The 24,065-nt window shown below is 28.9% G+C and overlaps 1 protein-coding gene across 3 annotated transcripts in view; it reads left to right on the top strand.

Moving 5' to 3' along the window:
• The first annotated feature begins 4,440 nt into the window (after positions 1 to 4,440).
• The window catches only part of LOC129959560 (sterol O-acyltransferase 1-like), a 112,336-nt gene continuing 92,711 nt past the window's right edge, over positions 4,441 to 24,065 (top strand). For 2 of the 3 annotated variants that reach the window (XR_008783456.1, XM_056072471.1), the window contains exons 1-3: positions 4,441 to 4,884; positions 7,037 to 7,128; positions 11,718 to 11,809. Coding sequence is in view for 2 of the 3 variants with exons in the window: in XM_056072471.1 (XP_055928446.1) it covers positions 7,044 to 7,128; positions 11,718 to 11,809 (177 nt within the window). In the remaining variant the exon portion in view is untranslated. The remainder of the gene's footprint in view (positions 4,885 to 7,036; positions 7,129 to 11,717; positions 11,810 to 24,065) is intronic. The other variant, XM_056072470.1, reaches the window with a different exon arrangement.

Here is a 24,065-nt window from a genome sequence, read left to right as displayed (position 1 = left end):
AATTGCAGATTAATTCTTTCCACTTTAATTTAAAGCATAAATTCTACGGGAGCTAACAGAAAATGAGACTTATACATATTACGTGATAACTGAAGGCCTTTATAATATTATGAGTGAATTATATGACTATCAAAATTTGAAGCTTTAATATTTTGATGAAGAATCTATTAAAATAGGAATAGCGTAAAATATATAATTATTAAAATTATAAAAGAACATTAAGATTGGCGAACCGGCTGCTCGCCAAAGGCGGCTAGTTCATAAATAAAAATAGTAATTGTTGACTTAATTGCAATCAATCGAAATTGCAATTGGTGTTAATTGGTGAATTATTTATCAGTTTTCAATCTTTATGTGTAATTTTTATCGATAAAAAAGAACTTAAAATGTTATAGTTCTCAAAGAAGAATTATGCTCTATTACTTTGCAATAGAGATTCCCTTTAAAATGCAGCTTCCTGTTTGAAGAAATACGGTTGATTCGAAGCTGACGAGGTCATAATTAAAACTTTATTTGCCTTACTAAACAAAATTGACTGAAATGAATACAAGAGGAAAAATAATTAAAACTAAAGAAATTGTAGTTGGGATTTAATTTTAATATGTTAGTTTAATTATGCACTATTTGAAATAATTAATATAGAATTCTGATTTTTTAATAATTTTAAAAAATAAGTAATTTTAAGTGCTATTAAACAGTCATTTGAATACCACATTTAAAAAGAAAAACTTAAAGCAAGTAATATATTTTACATCTAATATGTTTTCATTTTCGTAAAATTCTTTATTGAATTCCATGCACAATAATGAAATCCTTTGAACACAGCAAACAGTGTGTGTGTACACAGCAAATGATATTTTAGTCACACACACACACACAAAATGGAATACAAAGAGTTTTTATTTGGATTGCATTATGTTCGAATTTGCTTTGTTTGCATTGTGTATTTTTAACTGTTACTCAATATGAACTCATAAAGCATACACAGCTGCCACGGCCCAAACCAAATATTCGGACCACCTATTTAATTAGATTATCCTTTCTTTTCTATCTCTTAATTATAATTAGGGATTGCAATACCATTATTCGGTATTTTTTAAATCTTAATACCAGGATACCGGTTTTAATACCGGTATTAGAAAATTTAGAAAAAGAAAGAAAACACAGGTGTTTCTTTGTTTTATTTGCCAGTTTTGTTAGAGAGTGTAAATATCACAAAAAATAATTTTTAACTTATAAATTATAACAGTATATAATCGCCAAAAAGTAAAGAAACATCTTATTTATTTAAATCACAAGAAAGTGTAAATATCACTATTCAGTCTGGAGTACTATTACAACTTTTTGAAATCTGATCTTAAAAAACATAATGCACGCTAGTTGGTGGTACTGTTAGCAATGCGCAATATACTTTTCCTAAGTATTTACCTCTAAATCCCTCATCTTCAAATAAATCGATTTCTCGTCGGATGGTTTTGGATATAGCTGATTTCTGTATTGTATTTTGGTTCGTTGAAATTTTTTTATTTATCGCTAATTCTAATTTTTGTTCAAGAGACAATTCCTTTTCACTATCGACAGTAGTGACATCATAATCTTAGATAATTGAACCGAATTCTTCTGAATGTGGATAGGGTTGTGGGTAAAAAGTTTTAAGAAAATTTACTCTAAACTTAATCAGATTTGAATTGGTCATTTTCTTTTCTTTTTCATTTTCATTTTTAAAATCATTATAATTATGTAAATACCATAAGACATTTTCTATTTCGGTATGCTTTTCTTCTGTGCGATTTTTCAATGTAATAGATAATTCTTCAAATAGTGATGTGCGCTGTTCTTTCAGTGACTGCAACTTGAAATTTATTGTTGCATTAGCTGTTAATATATTAGAATCTCTCCGACATAATGCCTCAATAGTCAGTTTTATTGGAAGTAGAGCTGATATAGTTCTGGATATTAAGTCGAATTCACTCTCTGAAAAATTAATTTACATGTTTAAGTCGATCATTGCTTTTTGGATTGAATTTCTCAGTTTCAAAAATCGTTCCATCATTTGGAGTAAACTGTTCCAACGTGTTTTAGAATCTAATATTAACATATATTCTGTTTTATTTTCAATTAGTATATATTTTAGTAATATGTCATTTTTTATAGGGAAACGTTTAAATATCTCATCAATTTTTCTAACTTTATAAATTATAGGAAGGCATTCTTGATGGGTAAATATTTCATTCTTATTAGCAATATCTTCTTCAACAATTACATTGTTATTATCTTCATGGTCGATATCACTCACTCTTACTCTCTTCAAATTTGGAATCCGAATTTTCTATATCCACATTATTTGAATTCTTCTGTTCTTTCTTTCTTTTTTTTTCGATATAATACATCTATTACTCCTAATTGAATTCCATGAGCATAACACAATTGCTGATTTGCACCAATCAACTTTCCAACTTTTTTCATAATTGCTGCCCCCTGAGTCGTTATGGATACAGTATCGTCTTTCAGGGATAATCCATGTTTCGCTCATTTAGATTTAAGCAATTAATTAAGCCATTAATTAGCTAATTAATTTCGCCCGTTAGGGAGACATAAAAACAAAAACTTATACTATTTTGCTATGTTGGCGATCCCTGAACAAGCAGTGGAGACAATTTAAAAAAATTCTAATAAATACCGAAAAATCGGTATTTAAACTAGTGAATACCGGTATTACAAATTTGTTCAAATGGCTCAAAATGCCGGTATTCGGCATACCGGTATTGCAATCCCTAATTGTGATGTAAAATAAAATTCCGAAAAAAAAGAAAATTAATTAAAATTTGTATTACTACAATCAGCAAAGATTTAATAAAAAGTCATTTTAATAGATTTTGTATTTGTTGATAGATATTATAAGAAATTTTAAAGCAATAAAATAGCGCATAATAATATCTATAATCGAATTCCTTTTATTATTTCTGTGCGTTGTTGTACTCTTTAAAGCTTTTAGACATCTGACTCCTGTTGATAATTTTAATGGGTCCCGAACTCGTATGAAAATTATTTTTAAACCGCATTTTTCCAACATGGAAAATCAGATAGTTGTTGAAGATGATGTCGTGTCCGCGTTACCACGAAAGGAGGTGCAGTAGCTTCTGAGGGTAAAAACCCCTGAGCACCCGAGGGCAGAAGTCTGACTTCTAGCTCATATGAAGATGAAACTCACACATTCGTTTGCACAACCCCTTTTTACAGGGGGGTGCATTCACACACGTTACAGATAGAACACAGATGAAGAACAACCATGTCCGAGCGGGGATTCGAACCCAGGACGCCCAGATTACGGGGAAGATGCGCTACCCCTATGCAAGGACGCCGGCAGACTGTTGTTTTAACATTGTTATGATTTGGAAGGATTATTTGTATAGGTGTTATTCTAACTAAACGATCTCAATTAAAAATGCATCCCTCGTCTTGATTTTCTTTGCTTTCATGTACGAATTAATTTCATAACTGAACTATTTGTAAGATTAATATATGCAATCGCAAATTACGATGCAAGGTTAAAATATTAAATTAGGTTCAATCGGTCTGATATATATATTTATTCACATCTGAAAATTTTATGAATTTTATGTAAAGTTGAAAGATGATTAGTAATTAAGTGATACAAAGATAAACTCTCTTATTTTAATAAGAAATATAGCAAATTCTTGTTATACGAAATTCGGTAAAATCCTAGAAGGGCCCACCTGTTGGCGACTTATTTGAAATCTCACCAAGTTGACTACTAATTGAATATTTATTATTATTTTTCAATTAAGAAATGATACTTGAAGGCCAGAAATAATAATAAATAAAATATAATAAAAAATAAATATAATAAATAAAAATAAATAAAAAATATAATAAATAAAAGAAATAAATACAATGAAATAAATATAATAAAAAATAAAATAAAAATAAAGAAATCCGTCTAGCTTGCCACATTGGCAAGGTTATCACCACTCGTTTGGCAAGAATTCAAAAAAGCGCCAAGAGGTGGGCTGTGCTAGTATCCACCCCGAAATTCAATTGCGTAGTTATTAAAACAAAAAAATTCAGCGATTAATCCCGAATTTTCTTTATTTATTTATTTGTCTAACATATGAATTTGATCTGAACTGAAATGTTGTGTTTTATTAAATTTTAATAATTATTAGAACGGATTATATTTCCTAATTAAGTTTAAAATATCGTGAACTTGAAAACGATTTTTTATCAAACACAAAAATTCTTCATAAAATGAAATGCAGAAAGATATTTTGGCCACGCTTTTGAAAACAAATTTCGCCAAACCGACGAGAATCTAACTCAGAAGTTTGTTCTACATTCAAATAGGTGATAAACATTTAATTTGATTAAAAAAAACATTTATGCAAAAAAACCAGACGGTTATTAGAAATTATTCTTTGAAAACATCACTCGTTCCCGATTGGATAATATGTGATGCAGATTTCATTATGTTTTATCATCCTTGAAAACCATTTGCTGAATTTGTAAAGAAGTTTCTGGAAACTGTGACGTCAAAATTCTGATTAACATATTGTCTGCGCATTACACTTTGCTTTCGCATTTTTAATCCTTTTGTTATGTCGTGGTGGTGGGAGAAGTGTCACAGATATTCGTTTATTAGATTCCGATTCAATTTGCAATTGCTATACGATTCTTTTCAAGAATTTTTAATTTCCTAAGGATTGCAAGAAATATGCCTTTAATTATCAATTGAAACAATCAAGGGACATCAAGATTAATTTAATCTTCTGTGGATTTCGTTAAAATATCGGACAAAGAAAAAAAATGGCATCTTCGAACTTCTAGATTATCGGCCATCTTGACGTTCTCTTGCATGCGTATTTGGTAAGTTTTAACATTTTTCTAGTCTTAGTTCTTTGATGGTTGCTATAACGCTGTTTAATTTTGCGATTTTTTTAATAAGTATCGGATACAGAAGTGTTTGATGTATTGATTATTTAATAATTTTTATAACTGAATGCAATTTTTATTGCTAGATGTAATTTAAGACTAAAAATGTGTAATTAATAGGTATTGGAGAAATTATTCTTGCATGGACAGTAAAGAACGACTGTACGTCTTTCAAAGAAAGACATTAAGCTTATTATGTTAAAACCCATGTTTGACTACTTTTATTATTAAAAATTAAATGTAACAAAATTAATTTAAATGTAGTAATTTTATAATTATTGGAAATAATCGGAATTTGAAATAAAATATTTATCGTTAGAGAGGAAAATCATCAGTTTTATTGATGCATTTATTTTATTGTATTTATATGCACGCCATTAGATATTTAATTTGAAATACTTTATACTTGACATGATATGCTGATCATTTGTGATTATATACAATTACTGTACTAAAAATCGTGTTAAGCTCTTTTAAAATTTCTCAATTTTTAGAAAAAAGAAAAAAATATGGTATTTTTTTAAATGGCACTCTTTGAATCTTCAAAGATAGGTGAAATATTGTCATTTATTTTTCATTAAATTATTGTTCCATAATTTTCTGTTAATTAATTTATCAGTTGTCAAAAATCCTGAAGTCGTGATGTTTAGTTTTACTTTGTCGCCTTTTCTGATATACATTATACTTTCATATTCGAGAGCATACTCATGATTAAAGCCAAGCGCTCTTGTAACACAGTATTGACGATAATAATTAAATTCCATTTAACGCAAATTTTCATATCCGAGTACATCAGATGAAAAATAAAACAATTACCATTCAATATTATGAGTGAATGGCTGTTTTTATCAATTATTTTCAGATGCGATTTCTTTGTTATCGTTTCTATCTTATAATTATATGAAAATGAGTTAAATTCTTCTCTATTTTGATGTTTAGTTTCTTTAAAAAATATATGTAATCGGGATATAATTACATTTTAAAGATATCTTGGTTATTTTTTAAACTGTACGAAATTTGTGTAATTTGTCCTACGAAATTAAAATAACCTGAAAATTGTGTGTCAGACTATTAATAATTTTTAGGGGGGGGGAACTCGGAAGATTCCCATTGGAGTCCCTTACGGCATATATTAGTGCATTTAATATTTATACTCGTATCATCATAAATGAAAAAATATGAAATTTTATTAAAAAAATTAATCAAATTTTGACGTTGTGAAATGCATTTTGATCTCAGGCGACACATTTCAATTCTTTTTCGTAATGTTTTTTCTTTTATGTAATTCAAAATATTTTGTTTATTATTCGTTTTATTGTTCAATTAGTCATACTTATTTTATTTCTTAGTATTTGTTGCCAGGTCTCAATATGCTAGGAATTTTTTTTTTCGTTTTTGCCTGTGTAAAAATATACAAACCAATTAATCTGTATATGTATTTGAACTTGGTGAATTATACATTTTCTTTTTCTGTCCCCCCCCCGCTTATTGTATTTTGGAATGGAATTGAAATTGAGTTTTATAGCACTTTTAGAATAGCAAAAGCATATTTGTTTAGATTGTTATGTAAGTATATTGAATTGAAAAATTTGCAGTGAGATGGAGTACCAAAAAGTAGTAGGTAGGCTAAATAGTTTCATTTAGAAACATTATGAAATTATTCACTAAAGATTTGTAATTCATTAGAATTTCTTAAAATACATTTCTGTAGATTTCAGTACAATCGGCTGGATGAATCATTTTTCTGTTGGTTAATAAAAATGAATAATTAAAGTGTAATGATATGAAAGATAATCAGTATGTCTAAAGCAATCGCTTGCATATATATATGTGCAAATGTAGCATCTAATTATATATGAATTACAATTCAAAGGTTTCTAAGAATTTCCACCAAAAAAGATAACATATTCGTGATGAATAAACTATATATTTGCATAACAAACTTTACTCGTGTCATCGGTATACAGCTAAAATAATTGTAGAAGCGAAAAGGCCATCTCTATTACAGTATAAAATGTTCTTGTAAATTTGTAACATTTTTTGCATGCCGACAATTTATTGATATTTGCTGTTTTACCTTATACAGATATTTTATGACAAGAACATCTCATTTTTCTTTTTTAATGGGATCACTTTTAGCCAAATATCTGCAGGTCGCAAAATTGAAAAATATTAAGGGTAAGAATACCATTTTTCTTGACTATATAAACCAACGACCATTAAATGCAACATCTATTGCATACAACGTCTCTTACAAAAAAATTATTTTATTGGATAGTGATGTAAATTTTACAACTTAAGTAGATAATCGTTTTAGTAATTTACTTTTATTTCGATTTCCAAGTTACGGAAATGACTAGAAACTTATTCGGCTTTTAGAATCAACTTCTACTATTTATTGATGTGAATGAATCAAATGCATGTTTATACTTGACCTCTTTAAATGACCAGATTTTTAAAACAATCTTTAATGAAACGATTCATATGAAAATGAATGACGTCTGTATTTAAAATTGTTTATTCAGAATCTTAAAAGAATGTTGTACGCGAGTTTTACGTTGTCACTAGAAATGATATTCGAAACTTTAATATTTTCCCAATTTTGCGACATGGGATGAAGTGAAGAATAGTGTGCCCCTGAGTTTGTCACCAATATGGCAACCCATTGGAACGCTCTTCCAGCAACCCTAATGCTGTTTTTATTACTTTTTGCAATGGTTGAGTTGTACATGAACTACAACTATATTTTGAAAAATGTCAAATTAAAAATATTAAAGAAATATCGATTAACGATTTTAATTTTGTTTTTTATTATAATTAAAAGTTTATTAAAGTTAAGCTTATAATTAAAAGTTATTTTCTTTCTTTTTTTAATGTGAATACGAACAGAAAATATTTATTCTTTTGTAATTTTTAATTGTCAGTATGCGCTTTAAAAATCGTCTGAATTCCTACTTTATGAAATCGTCTGTATTCTCACTTTAAAAGACAGCTGCAATGGAATTCTTCGCAGTTATAGTTATTCTTTTGGTGTTCTAACGGTTGGTTCCCTTCATAATTTATGATGGCAATTGTGCAAGAATAGATGTGAAGTAAATGGGATGGAAGACAGTATTTCGAACCTGCAGAATGGATGAAGGGGAGCGAAATATATATATAATTAAGATTTGATGAAGTTCGGAAAGGATGCTTGTTTGAAATTTTATATGGATAATGGTTTGATATCGAACCGGCAGAATGGATGAAGGGTGAGTGGAATATATTTTTACGAGTTGATGAAGTTGGGAAAAGGATCATTGAAATTTTGCATGGAGAATGTTCCGATTGCTTATTTCTCCGTTTTTTCTTTTCCTTTGGTTATGTACTGTTCCTGTTATCCTCAGTCCTTATGTTCCATGTGCTAGTGAAGCTACTAGGTTCCCGCTCGCGCTGCTAGCGAAGCCGTAGGATGTTTTTTTTAGTTAAAATTCTGCCCGGTGCCTTCTACAGATTTGTGGAAGGCACCGGGCAGTCTGGAAAAAATACTTATCAGTAAAAAGTCCTAATTATATGGCGGGAAATGGTAACCGTAACTGTTCCGCGGAAGTATTTGTTTATTTTGTCCGCCATATTTATTGGCGACATGGTATTGTTGGCTCAGCAAAGGGCACACTTTTACCGCGACTTGTTTTCTGGAGCAAAGTATTCATAATTTTTTTGCAATATTTGTTTTTGAAAGTAATTTCTCAGTGGACTTCTAAAAAGCTTCGTTTTAGTGGAGTAGTGCATCGAAATGTCAAGTATAATGTAGACATGTAAGTAAAAGGAGACATGTAAACAGCCCCACGAATTTGATTAAATAAAGGCATTTGTTGTATAAGCAGATTTTATTAATTCATAAATATTATAGGTAAAATTACTTCGTTTCGAATTAAAATTTAAAAATAAAAGCTCAATAACTTGATTTCATTTATTGCATTACAACTTTCTTTTTGTCCTACATTTGAATATTACCCCTTATTCGCATATATTATAAGCAAGCAATTTATTGAAATGTCGTGTTTAAAGCATTAAGTTTAATGAATTCCCTTTCTCAATTTTCTTTATACACAGAGTATGATTGCCTATTTACCAATGCAATTGAGATTAAATACTTCAGTAAATAGCCGCGTTTTTTAAAATCATATTTCGATTAATTCGACAAATTTTTTTAATCATTTCTATCAGCTGAAATATTCTGTTTGTACATTTTCTTAAAAACTTTGAAGATTTCCAAAATAGATGTTAAATGTGAAAGACCGAATGGTTGAAATTATTTAGAACAATAGTCTGCAGTTGCCTCATTTATTTAGTCTTTTCTGTAATCTCTTCCAGCAGCAGCATTGGCAAAAGTAATTCCAACGCCTACTAATCGTAACATTTCTTGACGGGAAGTTTGGCTCGAATCTCATGAATAATAAAGTCAAAACTTCTGCAAATCGAACCCTTTTTTTTCATCTGCGCCTGTCAAATTGTTTTAAAAAAAAGTTGGCCTGAGATAAATAGCGATGGGATCTGCCGATTAGAAGTTTCATGAAATTATATTTACTTTATACAAACCTCGCGCAGATGAATCAAGGGAGGGGACAATTAAGTCATAAAAATACAAGCGAAACTATGTATTAAAGTGAGTATTTATGCATTACTTTTGCCCAATCCAGAATTCACCCTTATCTGTAAGTATACGAGATGTTATGACTAGATATTGCTTAGGAGCGGTATACAGAAGTCAAAATTGAACTTTACTCTGAATTTTTCAGTCTGGCTAGGAGTTGTTTTATCTTTCATATTTCATGGAGTGGCACCTGGAGCTTTCTGGCTGCCTGCTATGTTCTTCCCTTTTTTATTCAGAACGGCAGATGTTATTTGAAGAGCAGTGTGAAATCTTTTGACGTTTATTTCGCTTTTAAGTCGCGAGCGTTCATATTCGTACGTAACATGGATACGTTAGTATAAAATTCTCCGATATTGTGTTTTGTTCGTCTTAGCATGCATTGTCGCAGTATGTAAAAATTAGTGTATATTAATTTAGACCAGATTTCCATAAGTATATGGATAATTCTTGGATCAAGTAACGTTATTCAGAGATGAGGTTTGGGCTAAATCCGAAAAATAATTTTTAAAAAATTCTCCGAAATCCTCTGTGCAAAGAAATGACTGAAATTTTTTCGAAAATAGAAAATCGCCTGTAAGCGATTGCATTAGGTAATTTATTCTTTTAAAAATTATATTTTTCAATATTTTGTTTAAATTTTGTCAATATTTTGTTTAAATTAAATTTTTTAAAAAGAACAGAAGGACGTTTTTGGAAAGTTTTTAAGTATTTATGGAAGTACGCATCTTTATATAAAATGTATTGTAATTTTTTTTTACATCTATGTCAAATTTAAATACCTTACATTTTTGAAAATAAAAATCTGTTATTTGAAAAAAAAATACTTTAAGTAATAGTAAAAAAATAAAATTACAGATGTATCATTAAACGCATAATATATACAGTTTTGATTTTTTTTTTTTTTTTTTTTTTTTTGTGCGACGTGCCGTTTACCACTTTTGATTTTATGTTAGCGTGCAATTTATCATTTTTAAAAACTTAGACATGCACCTAACCAGTACCCTATTTGTCATGCTTTAATTTATTTCTTTTATAGGTTGACATTTTTTTGTTCGTTTTCAGTTTTAAGTTAATATAAAATAACTTCCAGACTTTCTTTTTTTTTTTTTAACGGTTTATGGTAAAGGAATTTGATAATATATCACTCTGAAATTTTCTAGTTTTAAATGTTACATTAAAGTGAATGCAAAATGTAAGAAAAGAGGACTGCAAAAGAAACTTAATGAAAATAGAACAGTTTTGTAAAAATAGATTAATCAATTTATGGATGATTTTTAAGTATGTGACTAGAGGACTGCAGGTTCGAAATGAGATTCCAACCAACATCCTATGTATTTAGTAGTAGAATTCCGGATTAGGCCGGTGGACTGAGATGAGAGCTTTAACTCCTTGACGTACGAATTTATTTAGCTAATTAGAGGAGGCATATCCTACCTGGGACAGAAATTATTTTAATTCCTATAATAATATTAGAAACTTTGACATATTGCGGCATTTTTAGGTGATTTTTTGCATTTTAAATTCATTACTTTAACTTAATTATGGATTTAAAATTAAAAATTCAGTAATTCGATGCGAAAATAAGAGGCGTCATTGAAGGGGTTTATTAAAACGATATTATTTGCCTAGTTGCTAAATTAGTTAAATATTACGAATTCTTTAGAATATAAATGACAATTATTAATTCCTTCACAAATAGAATTGCTCTGTTTTCTATTTGCTTCATTATGCTCAATTTGTTTTTCTAATATTCGTAAAGAACTGGGCATCAGCTTGAATAATGTTTATTTCCAAATGTTTTCATAATTAAAATAAACATAAAATTACATTTTCATAGAATGAGTGAAGGAAAAATAAGTATTAAAATGTTAAGCTGAATTGATCATTTGCTTTTGTCTAAAACTATGAAACGAGAAGCCTAAAAATGCCCACTGCATGCTGTTATGTCTTAATCCATAGCATTTTGTATCCATTTTTCTTCGTTATTTTTTCTTCAGTATTGTATTGAAAGTAGCTGCCACTTCTTAAATGTCTTTAGTTTTATTAATGTGTTTTATTATTTTTATAAATGTTTTTTTAATACTTATACCCAGTCACTGGCATTTGTTTTTATTAATAAAACTTATTCTTTCAGACAAGTGGCATCATTTTGTCGACTTATTTCATCCATTCATCTCTACATCATTTTGTGGATTCATCATTTCATCCATTCATCTCTACATCAATGTAAGTTTTATTCAAATTTCATTTTTTTTTTGTGATGGATTGGCCAAATATATAAGTGCACTTGACTAATAAAAAAAAAATATTTCAAGTAGTTACTATATAAAAAAAGCATTTACTAGTATCTACCGAAATGGGAAGGCGGTATCGGTTTTGTTTTGGGGAATTTTCTTACGCAAGAGTCTGCTGAAATCGTTGTTGCCTAATTGCACTAAAAAGCTTTAGATAGGCGGATAACATGTTTTAGGTCCAATCCCGACAGAAAGTTATTTGTAAATTTAGAAGTATGGCCTTATAAAAGGCCTTAGATGGCGTACTCTTTTCTTAAATATAAAATTGTCTTGTTTATGTAGCGTGCAAAATTTTTAATTGATTTTCGGTCATAATTATGTGGTCCAATTGCAATAATCATCGGATGATTTAACAATGAATTAAGAATGCAATAGATTAATTGGCTTGTGTGCTTGAAATTTTCACATATTCTGTAATATGTGGGGGTGATTTCTTTCCTTAAACCGCATTAATACTACACCTTGGGACAGGTTAGACCTGCCACGTGTGTTTAATGTCTTTATTCCCAGGATTTGTTTATGGGCGTTTTGTGATTCGTCGTATAATGAATAAACCCGAGTATGCATTTTAAATGGCTTTTATTTAGACGTTTGAAACTACACTTTGACACAGAATTACAAGGTCATATACCAAATTTAATTTATATAGATTATTTTTTGAGTTATTGCGTGAGAATGTCACAAAAGACGGTCAAGCATTAAACAGGGTTCAGTCGAAATCGAGTACGGATCTGCACTGTAAGAGCGCCAATTATGTATCAGATTCGATATATGGAACTCGCTATATTTTATAATTGTTTCTTTGTCCTCAAACTTCAGTTAACGGATTTTGAATAAAAGTTGATATAAATTAATAAACTTGATTTACAAACTTCACGCGAATTTTTTTTTCATTTGGCTTTAAGTATTTTTGGGTTATACGAGTTCAAAAAGGATTTCATCGGACTAGAAGTATGAAATGTGGGGGATTCTCCAAAATGTCGAGCATGAACTTTCTAATAATTGCAATAAATTCGGTTTGCTTACTTCTTATTCAAGAATGTAAAAAAATTGATTGGTACGATTTTTGTTGCTGTTAAATACATAATATTTTTAAAATTCGATAATTTGTGGAATTTTTTAAATCAATTTGATATTTGGTTCCAATTTATGAGCATTTAGTGATTACTTGGCTTGAAACCATTTCTGCTATTTATGAAAGTCAAGTCGTTGTTAGACTGTATCAAAGTATATGACTCCGAATCGGAGAATAGCATTATTTTGGAATGCAGTCGTTAAATAGTTTTTGAAAAACTGACAGATTTTGTTAGAACCCAAAGACGAATTAAAAGCATAAGCAAAAATATATACGCATATTTTTAAATTTTGTTTCCTGGTAAAGCTTGTAACATTTTTCCTCTTGTTTAATGCAAATTATTGTCGGATTAATAATAAATTCAGAAAGAATTTTGATAAAGTGGAATTTCGGAGAATATGAAATAAATGGCGGATAATCCATCAAAATATTCAAAACATTGTTACTTCTGTTTTAATTTTGACTTAGTTTTATTGTTTTTACGTCATCATATAAATATTAAATATAATTTATATTTGCTTACTTAATAGTTTTTATACTTTTTCTATTGTTTCTATATTTATTTTAGCCAAGATTATTAGATGATATTTTACTGAAAACAATAGGTTTTTTGTTTATTAGTGTATTTTGTAATTTTGTATTTCTGAAATTTTTGATTAGATGCTTAAAAAAATGTCATTAGATCACTAGTTTCAAATGATATTTATTCTAGACTGTTCTCTAGCACTTTCTGTAATTATGCGTTATTTTAAAAGATAGAATAATCAATTTAAATCTAATCTTCGACAAATTTATTTTCAAAAGTTTTAGGAGACATAATGACGCAACATATTTTTTTACATAACTTGGTCGCTTCTTAGTATGATTTTAGTCTCGCAAAATTTCGGTACTAGTTATAATGTCCCAATTATTTTCAATTGTCCTGTTGTAAATATGCTTTTATTTGACAGTGAATTTTAATCATAAAGTGAATAATTACAAAATTTCATGCAAAAGAACATTGATGAAGGTAAGTAGTTGCATACTGTGTAAGCTTCCTAGACTGTATGAAAGCAGTTTATACCGTCATGTGAGTATTTTGAATTACAGCTTTAATTGTGGATATATGCTTTTTGCATTTCTATGGCCACTGTGATAAATAAGCGCCATTCATAGATTCTAATTCCCTTAGTTAAAAAATACCATCGACTAAAGCCAAACCCAGTCCTCTAAAATACATTATATTCATTATTTTTCTTTATATTGTTGAATTCCCGGATTGACTTTCATTTGGCGCATTTTTTTTCCCTTAATCGTCATTGGTGATAAAACAAATTCATACTATTTAAGCATTTATATTCTTTACCAAGACGCACTCATAGATTTCACACACATTTTCTTTTGTGAAGTCGGGTATTTCTCGGTATTCTGTTTAATTTCGGTTCGAATTCATTGTTTCCATCGAGTTTCGGTCTTTTTATATTGGGTTGAAGAATGATGCATTATTAAAACTGGTATATTTTGGAATAATTTATTTCTATTTTTTGATTCGAGAGGTTAAACTATTACATTAGACTGCAAGCTGATCAATAGAAACGTTTTTTTACGAATTTGATAGAAGAAATTTCATGAACTATTAGAATATATTGATAGTGTATCAAATACAAATAGTCAATTCTTATCCGTTTCCTTACGTTCACATAAATCTTGGATAAATTTACTAAAACTGAGCCTCCGCTTAAATAATACAAACGTCAAGACCGCGCAGTCGTGGTTTACTATAAATAATTAAAAATAAGGATACCTTCACAAAGCTGCTAAAATAAAAATGTAACCTAAAATAAAGCATTAATATTCTAAGCTAAAAATATGAGGTAAAGGTAATTTACTGAGTTAGAACGCCCATGCTTAGGGACACAAAAGGTTAAATTCGTCACTGGAATGAGTCATATTAAAAAGTTTCAGATATTAAATTTTAAAATTAATTTATATGTGAAGATCATATATAAAGGACATCGTTAAAATCACATTTTCTAAACACTAATGAATGAGTGAATTTGGTGTTCGAGGAATCTCCTGTTAATAATAAAAAGATCAGATAAAAATAAACTAGTTTCTACTTAAAAATAAGATGCATTTTGCGTAAAATCTTTTTAATATTCATTTACAGTGATTATTAAACTGGAAAAACTTGAAAAGAGGATTTTCTAAATTAACTTTCAAAAAACAATTACGCCTAGTCATTTTTTGATAATGAGCACTATTTTATAATATAAGGACAATTCAAGATTCTTATTAAATATAGGAACAAATAATAGATATATATACAATTTTAAGATAGAATTCAGGACAATCATAGGCGTCATCATAAATTGTCCCAATTTATATTTTTCAAAAATATCTTTCGAGCAATAAACAACTCGGTTATCGGCAATAGGTACGAATTCTGTTTTTCGGTCATTTCTTTGAGGACTTTTTTAATTGCTGTGATTGAATTGCTGCTTACTTTTTTTTTTCTATTTAAATAACCTAGAAAGTCCATTAAGGAACTATTTTATCATTGAAGGTTCAAGAGTTTTAGTCGGTAATAATTTTGCTGTTGAGCTTACCAAGATCCCAAGCGTTTTTCCTAGTTTTTGTTTAGCCTCTTTCGTGAAAATTGAGCTAATTTGATCAGAAATGTAATAGAATGAAGTCATACATTTTATCGATATTTAATTGCTCTATGCCATCAGCAAAGATGAAACATCCAAAAATTTCTTTAAACGCATATATACTTGTATCAATATAAACCATTCACTAGAGTACTTTTTCAGTTGTATTTAACGATGAATTGCTGCAGAATGTTAGCTGGAAAAAATATTTTGCCGTTTGAATTGTTTTAAGTATGTTTAAAATGACCAATGGAATACCAAAATGAAAACTGTTTATCCTATCGTATTCAATATTTTTTTCAAAAAGAGTTAAATATTATATACAATATTTTTAATTAATATTAATTTTATTCAGTTATTGTCTCTTTCCTTTGCATATGCAGGAAAAATTGAGTCCTCAATTCGTAAATGAGTATTCATTATTGTCAAATTCATAGTTACACTCAGTTATATTCATTGATTTTTCATAAAAGTTGGCTTTATTAAAATAATTACAAGGTGATATGTATCAATCTACAAAGATAGTAAAATCATTAATTTAAAGCACTTTCTAGGCTGTATGTTTAGCCGAAGTTTCAAGATCAAAACGTTTAGCATACTTTCGCATCAGGAATAGATAGTTGCGGTTTAAAAGACTGCGTATACGTATTTGATGCTTTTAAAACTATTTAGCTCTTAAATTAGGTGAAAACTACAATGTTACCTCGTTTAAGGAAAAATTTCTTTTTGATGATAGTTTGGATCAAATTTGCTTTGTTTTGCAATAATTGCATCTAAATTGTGCAATAACTAATATTTTCAAATATTTTTCATATTTAGAAAATTAAGATTAAGAACTTTAAAAAAAATAGCCCTTTTTAAAAAATTTTCCGTTAATATTTAATTTTGCTGTACATTTTTTTAAAATTTTTATAAAATCTTCATTAAAATTAGATTTGATTTTGGAAGCCGAGAATTTTTTTTTTTTTTGTAAAATTTCAATCGGTCAAAAATTGAATGCTCCATTTTTATTCTTAAAACTTTTTACTGCTACGATTTTTGACATTTTACTGGAGACGATTTCGAAAAACTGAAATTGAGAACTTTCAAGGTTTAAACACAAATTTTATAATACCGGTTTATATAAAATGTAATAAACTATATATCTCTAATAACTCTATAATAAACAAGCATGTTTAAATCGGAAAGTAGCAATTTAATAATTGTTACTATATCAATATAATTAGTAATTGTTAAGCAAAAATTAAAAAAAAACTTTTTATTTGATAACATTTTTCTAGTCGACGAATTTACAAAGTCATTCTCCTTTATATTAAATTCTTTTAAAAGCAGTGAAATAATTGTAAGCTATTAAAAAAAAATAACGAAAGTCTTGAAACAGGTCGGCTGTTTTCAGGAAGACATGGAATAAAAAAACACTGCAAAAATTTTAATCGCAAAATTTTTTGCTGGAAACAGTGCTGTAATGTAAAGAGCTATTCCAAATATTGACTTCGAAATTTTAGTTGTATCCGCAGTGTCTTTAATTTTGGTTTAAATTAACGAATTTGACTCTCAGATTTTGAAATCTCTTATAAATTGATTTATTTGAAACATCCGATTTATCGTCTTAGTCTTGACATTTCACATAAAATGTTTTCATTGAAAATCTTTTAATTGACATTTTATTAAATTAAAAGAACATTTTCAAACCTTTTCGAAATTTAAGTAATAAAGGAATTGTGTTGATACCTTAAAAATGCTAGCTGTTTTTGTTTTGTAAAATTATCCCAAATAAGGAGAGACGATAAAACCTACCAAAACAATTGCATCACTGACTAAATATTTTTTCGAATTTTTCGAAGACTTAATTTTCAAACCATTTCTAAACTTTTGATTTTCATTCCAACCCTTTTTAGGGTATCAAGTTCCATACAGATATGACCTTAACAATTTAAAAATTTTAATCTGTAAATAATATTTTGAATTATAAATATATCAGCGCTTGCATTTAATTTTTGGACCCTGTTTTCTTCAAAAAACGAACGAATGAATGTATCTTAATCTGCGTTGCCTTTTAAATGACTGAATCCTTTCTCTTCTGTTAAAATGAAACAAGGATTTTAAATGTAAAAATTTCATGTTTAAATATCTATTACTGGAAATAATAGTATAGTTTGAGAACTGTTTAAAATTCTTTTCAACATATTCTTTTTGAAAAATGTAGATCAGTTTTGCATAAGCTTTAAGAAATCTTTTATTTTCCTTGTTTGTAAAATTTTGCAAGTTTCAAGTTATCCTTTTGATCGGAGTGCAGGCTAAGAAAATGCCATGCATTAGTTATTTCAAAGAAGTTGCGAGTTTTTTAGTAAACTGAATTAAAACAGTAGAATTAATCATTTTCTCAAGTGTCACTTGTGCTTGATTGATATTTGGAGCTTATAAAATAAAATTTATAAACAGCAAATAAATCATTTGTAGATGTTAAACTTCGTTAAAAAATATTCAAATTTTCCAAGGCTTACTCACTTAAACTAAAATTTTTAACTCTGTAATCTAAATAGAATACTAAGAAATCTCAACTATTATCATCTAATGTAAACGGTATATAATTTTTTGCTGGCAATTTTATCGTTAAATTATTTGTATAAGCTATGAAAGGGGGGGGGGGAATAAACATGATTTAAAGAAATGACTGAGATGTCTCTCTATATGTAAGAGAATAATATCACAACAATATGTTAATAAATATCGGAAAATTCGCAAAAATAAAGAACTTGATTCGCTAGTGAAGAAATAATTTGATTTCAAAAATGTTTTGTAAGTCTTAATCGAATGAATACTTAAATGAATGAAGAACGGTTAATTAACCCTCTTACCAAAACGACTCTTAGTGTAGGATTTTGTTACGACAGTAAAGTCAGAAATTAATTAATGTAAATCTGAAGTTATATTTTTGTGCATGATGAAAATCCTACTCAGAATTATCAGCTAACATTTAGGGAATGTAGCTTCAAAATAAGCAGTAATTCAGCAGAAAATAACAAAAATGCACAAATGAGGGGAAAAAAACCTATCGTAAATTTACACACACTCAAAAACAACATAAAGTCTACCCAAATTAATTGAATAATTATTATACTACATTTGTATAATTAGTAATTGTACAAGCAGACCTAAAGTTTTTCGATTTAAGACTAGTTGATTAGAAACAGGGAAGAGATTGTAAATGTCTATCCATGGGAAATGATTTTACAAAAAAAATTTCCGAAAATGATTTGCTCCATTTCTGTAGTTTTAGTATTTGCATTATTTCCCTGTGGCCATCGGAATGCAAAAGGTTTATTTTGTGATAGTGTCAATACATTTATTTGTAGTGGAATCTCATTTAAAAATATATGTAATGCAGTGTGTATTTTTAATGCAGCTATTTAACTACGCATGAGTAAGTAAAAGGAAATTCTTTCTCTAATCAGTGTGACGCTCCTACCCGTGTCGCTCTGTTGTTGTTCTCGTTCCGTTGGAAAGATTCATTCGACGCGACAGTCCTCGAGAAGGAACAAATCGATTTCTAAGTGTTGGTCAAGCATGAACTTCTATTTCTGCAACGCGTTTTATCTAGTGGGAAGGGCTGAAAATTTGAGATGACACAAAGGTAGAACGAATTTGAATCTCGTATTTTTGCAAGACATTGGGCTACAGTCTTGGATCAGAATTTGGAACCATTTTTGACTCATTCACTGCTAGATATGTTAAGAATGTTTTTCTAATGTGTAGTCATCTGAGAATTATCGAAAATAATGCATTCTGCGAAACCCTCACTTTACTTGAATTCCGCCTTGGTTGAATTTATATCCGAAATGAAAATTTGAACTTTTCTCATTTAATTTCATTGGGAGGATAAATTTGGTTTCTATTGGAGGAAAAAATTAGCCTGTAAAGTGTTGATCCTTTAATGAATTTCATGTTATAGTTACGCTGCATGTAAATTTGTTGATCGTTTAAAATATTTATATTTTAAATTTGATATTTAAAATATTTTTTAAATTATTTCAGATTTGTATTGAAAAATAAATACGATTGCTTATTAATAGCCGTGAATTTTACTCACGGTTTAGGATCAAACGTTTTCTCTCCAACACTCAAAATTTAGGAAGGAATCGAATGAATATAACAGCTTAAACTAATTTTTTTTCTTACATGAATGATACATAATACTCTATTTTATTTTGAATTTTATAATATTAATGTATATATGCAATACGCAAAGCAGCATCTCTTAAAGTAACTTTAGAGTTGCTTAGGAAGAGACGTGTTATTCTTTCTGCAACTGTTTATAGAGATCTTGTTTCTTATATCACCAGCGTATTTTTTTTACTTTTCCTATACAGTTTAAAAATAAAGCAAATATAACTGAACAGAACTCGGGTTGGAACAATTTAACATGGCAGGGATTTGAATTTAAAAACAGATATATATATATGTTAATTTTTCTCTGCTGTTTTGTTGTCTACGATATTTAGCAGCTGTATTAGTAGTTCTAGTAATAAATTTATCTGAATTCATGTAATTAAAGGAATAACTATTTCAAAAAGTATTCGAATCTCTTAATTAAACTGAGAATTCAAAAGCACAATTTGAAGAAATTTATGGGAATTATTATTGGAAAAAATTAACTCTAGAGAGGAAACTCTCTCTCGAACTCTCAAGAAAGGTTTGCGATGGTTTTGAGAAACCCACAAAAGCTGACGAATTTTCGATTCTTATGAGCCCAGTGTTATTCATGTATATATTTAGTACTTAAATAATATTGACTATTTCAAAATAAAAAAAATACCATACAGTAGCAGGAAGATCTAAGTGTTATGTAAACAAAATTACCTTGCAACACTGATATCATAGGATGCAACGTCTTTGGTAAATGTATTAATCGTAAAAAGGTTTCACTTCATAAATTTTCTATTGCGCATTCATTCTCATGCTCGACACCCACTTTTAAATCATGTGATTAATGTAAACAAAAAATAGTACAATGGGAATAAACTCAACGGAAGCCACAGTGATGTGGCGATTTGCGTGAAGCTGTCTAATTTGAAGACGCATTTTTTGCATGGCACCCATGATCGACTAGAAAGGTAAATAATGTTAAGGAGACACACCGGTCCTTAAAGAAAAGGAAGAAAACAACGCAATTTTGTTTCTGGAAATTTTCTCGATAAAAAAAATAATTGAAATACAAATAATTATTAATCTGAGAACGAATTATAGTCTGAAAGGATGGTTCGTTGAATGCATTCCTTCTGCTTTATATACATGAGAAACTAAAGACACGTTGAAACTGAACTTTGACGAGTACAATTATAAAGCATAAAACAGCAAAATCTTTTACCTATCCTTTTTTCGGAAGATCTTATTTTCCCATTTAGGAAAACACACTGCTCAATCATTCTGAAGTTTGGTTCAGTCCATCTCTGCCCTCCATAAAATATTTTTAGTTCATGAAATAGGTCAACTGATTTCTTCTAAGCAGTTGCGTTAATGATAAATTTCCTGATGAACTGAAGACTGATCGGAAAAGATTGCATAGTTGTTTGGTTATTATAAAAATAAAAAGAATAATTAAGATTATTTTTTTCCGACACTCTATGAACCTTTTGTATGTGTACTTCTGGTTCGTGAAAAGCAGAAGTAAAAATTTTGCTAAATCCAACAGTAGCAGTGAATGAGTTAAAATTGGAATTTCTTTTACAGTTCCATGCTAGTTGTTGATTCCTAAGAAACATCTGGTATTTGAAAATTTTACCTGAATTCTTACCGCAGCTCTCTGTAGCATCCAAACCTTATTCCAAAGCTGATGAATTCTTTCTTTGAATGACGTACAATTCTTACATAAGATTTGAATAAATGTAATCTTTCCATTTCATCAGTTCATTGCAATATTCACTGATGTCTAGACATTCAGATACAAGACTTTGAAGATGTATTACATCGCTTAGAATAAATTTACATCTAAAAATCAAAAGTTAGCACATTCAATAATTAAGTTAATAGTTGCTTATTAAAATAGTTAACAAGATCCAATTATTGAAGCCAAGAGAAATGATGGATTTATTTGGCGAAAATAGGCAGTTGTGTGGTGCAAATTTTTTAAATGCATATCGAATTATAAATCTGTCCAGATTAAATGTTATACGAATTCCGTACAGGCAGCAACTGACATGAGATGAAGTTCTTGAGAATATTTCGAACTTAAACGAGCGCTGTCCTGAACTGTAAAAATTTGCGATGAAGAGAAATTATCGCTATAGTACAATAAAATTGTCTGAGCATGCACTATGTAATACTACACTGAATATTGTCACAGTGAAGGCATGTTAGCAAATACAAATTAAAAGAAAACTAAATTTAGAACTAATTTGAAAGACAAAAACGAAACAAAATCATAAATAACCGATCTGCTAGTAAAAAATCAATGATTTTGAAAGAAAATTTGAAAAATACCTGGCAAGTTAAAAATGTAAATACAAAAAAAAAATCGAACCCTGAATCGTAAGTCTTTGATGTTCTTTGCAAAAGCGAAAAAAAAGTAGCAAAACTTTTTTCAAAAATTCCGATTATGTCGTTTCTGTAGCGTTTTAAAAGCCTAAAGACTCGTTTGATTCAGGGATGATAGGTGTATTCTGATCAAGACTGTAGTTCATACACACTGTTTGCTTTAGTGATTGTACAACTGACATTTGATTTTTGTTTTTTGTACTGAAAAATTTCTGACCAGCTCTGGTAGTTTTTCATTTAATCAAGTATTTTGGGGAATAATTTTACTAAAACCAATGATTGATGCCGATGCATGCGCTCTTCTGGAAATGTTAATTCAAACAATGGAGTTCATTCGGACTCTTTATGAAACCGAATTCCCAAGTATTCTTCTATCTTGGTTTGAATTATTTTGCTTAAATAGAAAATACATTATTAATCTAATTGGTTAGTTTTTATTCGAAGAATTTCGATTAATATTTTTGTTGGAAATCCCTAAAGTTGCTTTTTCCGAATTTGAAGGTGGCGTATGTTTTTCGACAAAATATTAAGTCTCGCCGTTGGCTTCTGTAGATGATATAGAAGTTTACAATAGATGGCATATTCATTTCCTTTATTTAATAATAGAATTGTACACGCTGCCTGCAATATTTAAGTTTTGTCCTTGAAGATCTAATTTTTCATAAAATGTGAGTTTAAGACTCGAAAGACTTTGAATTCCACATAAAATTTTGGTTTTGTTTCTCTTTCTGGTTCAAAAAGAAATTTGAATAAGATAATACTAATATTATGTAGTTTCCATATTTCTAACTTCGGGGAAGTATTTCAGATGACCTTTAAAAGTATAGAAAGTCATAATAAGCGATTTTAAAGTACCATTGACAGCTTATAAGAATTTCATCCTTTTTTGAATTTCATTCTTATCGAGAATGCTGAATATTTCTTCTTTCAACATACATCATTTAGACTTAAAACGAAATGTAGTGGGTCTCATATAACCCTAAAATTATGACAAATAATGGAATATATATAATTAAATACTGAAATCTATACAATTAACATTGTAGAAAATAGTTGGAAATTATACTTTACTTAATTATAAAGCAAATCGGGATTTTTCAGCTCACATATTGGAAGTAAATGTAGTGACAGGTATTGATATTTTTAAATCGCATTGATGTTAAAACACTGAAACATTTTAAAGAAAATAAATTTGCCCTAAATATTTGCTTGCCATCACATATAAAAAAAGTTTAAAGCAGAAGTTTGGTATCGTGAAGAAAAGTTCAGTAGAAATAAAAGAAACTTGAAATATTTTAAATTCATGATGCAATGGAGTATATGCACAACGGGTGAATGGTTGAAAAGTAGAGACACGCATATGTTTCTGATTATTTAAATAGGTTTTGTGGCATTTCATTAGAATGTAGTAAAACCTCTTCCCTGCGACTTTTTTAAATAAAGTAAAAATTTATTCGAAATGCAATCCATAATCAAAAAACAAAGTTCTTCAACAGAAGTTTTTCTTATAAGGTAAAAAGAAACTCGTTTCTAGTGATGCGGTTATCTTCGGATTCTTTACATGCTCGCTTGCTAACACGGGAGATGTTAGCAAACAATCCTTCGTGATGTTTCAATATAATCCACTAGTTTATTTTCAATTGGATGGATTTGAGACACTATTTAAGCAGTTCTCATTTTCAATATAAAAATACTAAATTATTTGTTGAGTGTTCATAAATTGAACAGATTGAGCTAATGAATCCAAACAGTCAAATAATCAGTTAAGCATCGACCGATATTTTTAGGTGCTTTGTTTTAAATTGTGGCATATTTTGTACTGTATTTCTTATCGAAAATTTTTATTTTTGCCATGTTATCCAGCCTCTTGATTAATTGGCAACTTGCATGTTTCAGTAATTATGAATTTCAAAGGAAAGTAACTTCGTAACATTTTTCAATATTAT

Source organism: Argiope bruennichi, chromosome X1 (genome assembly GCF_947563725.1).
Source record: "Argiope bruennichi chromosome X1, qqArgBrue1.1, whole genome shotgun sequence".
Classification (NCBI taxonomy): Eukaryota; Metazoa; Arthropoda; class Arachnida; order Araneae; family Araneidae; genus Argiope; species Argiope bruennichi.
This window is presented reverse-complemented; position numbering and strand designations above follow the sequence as displayed.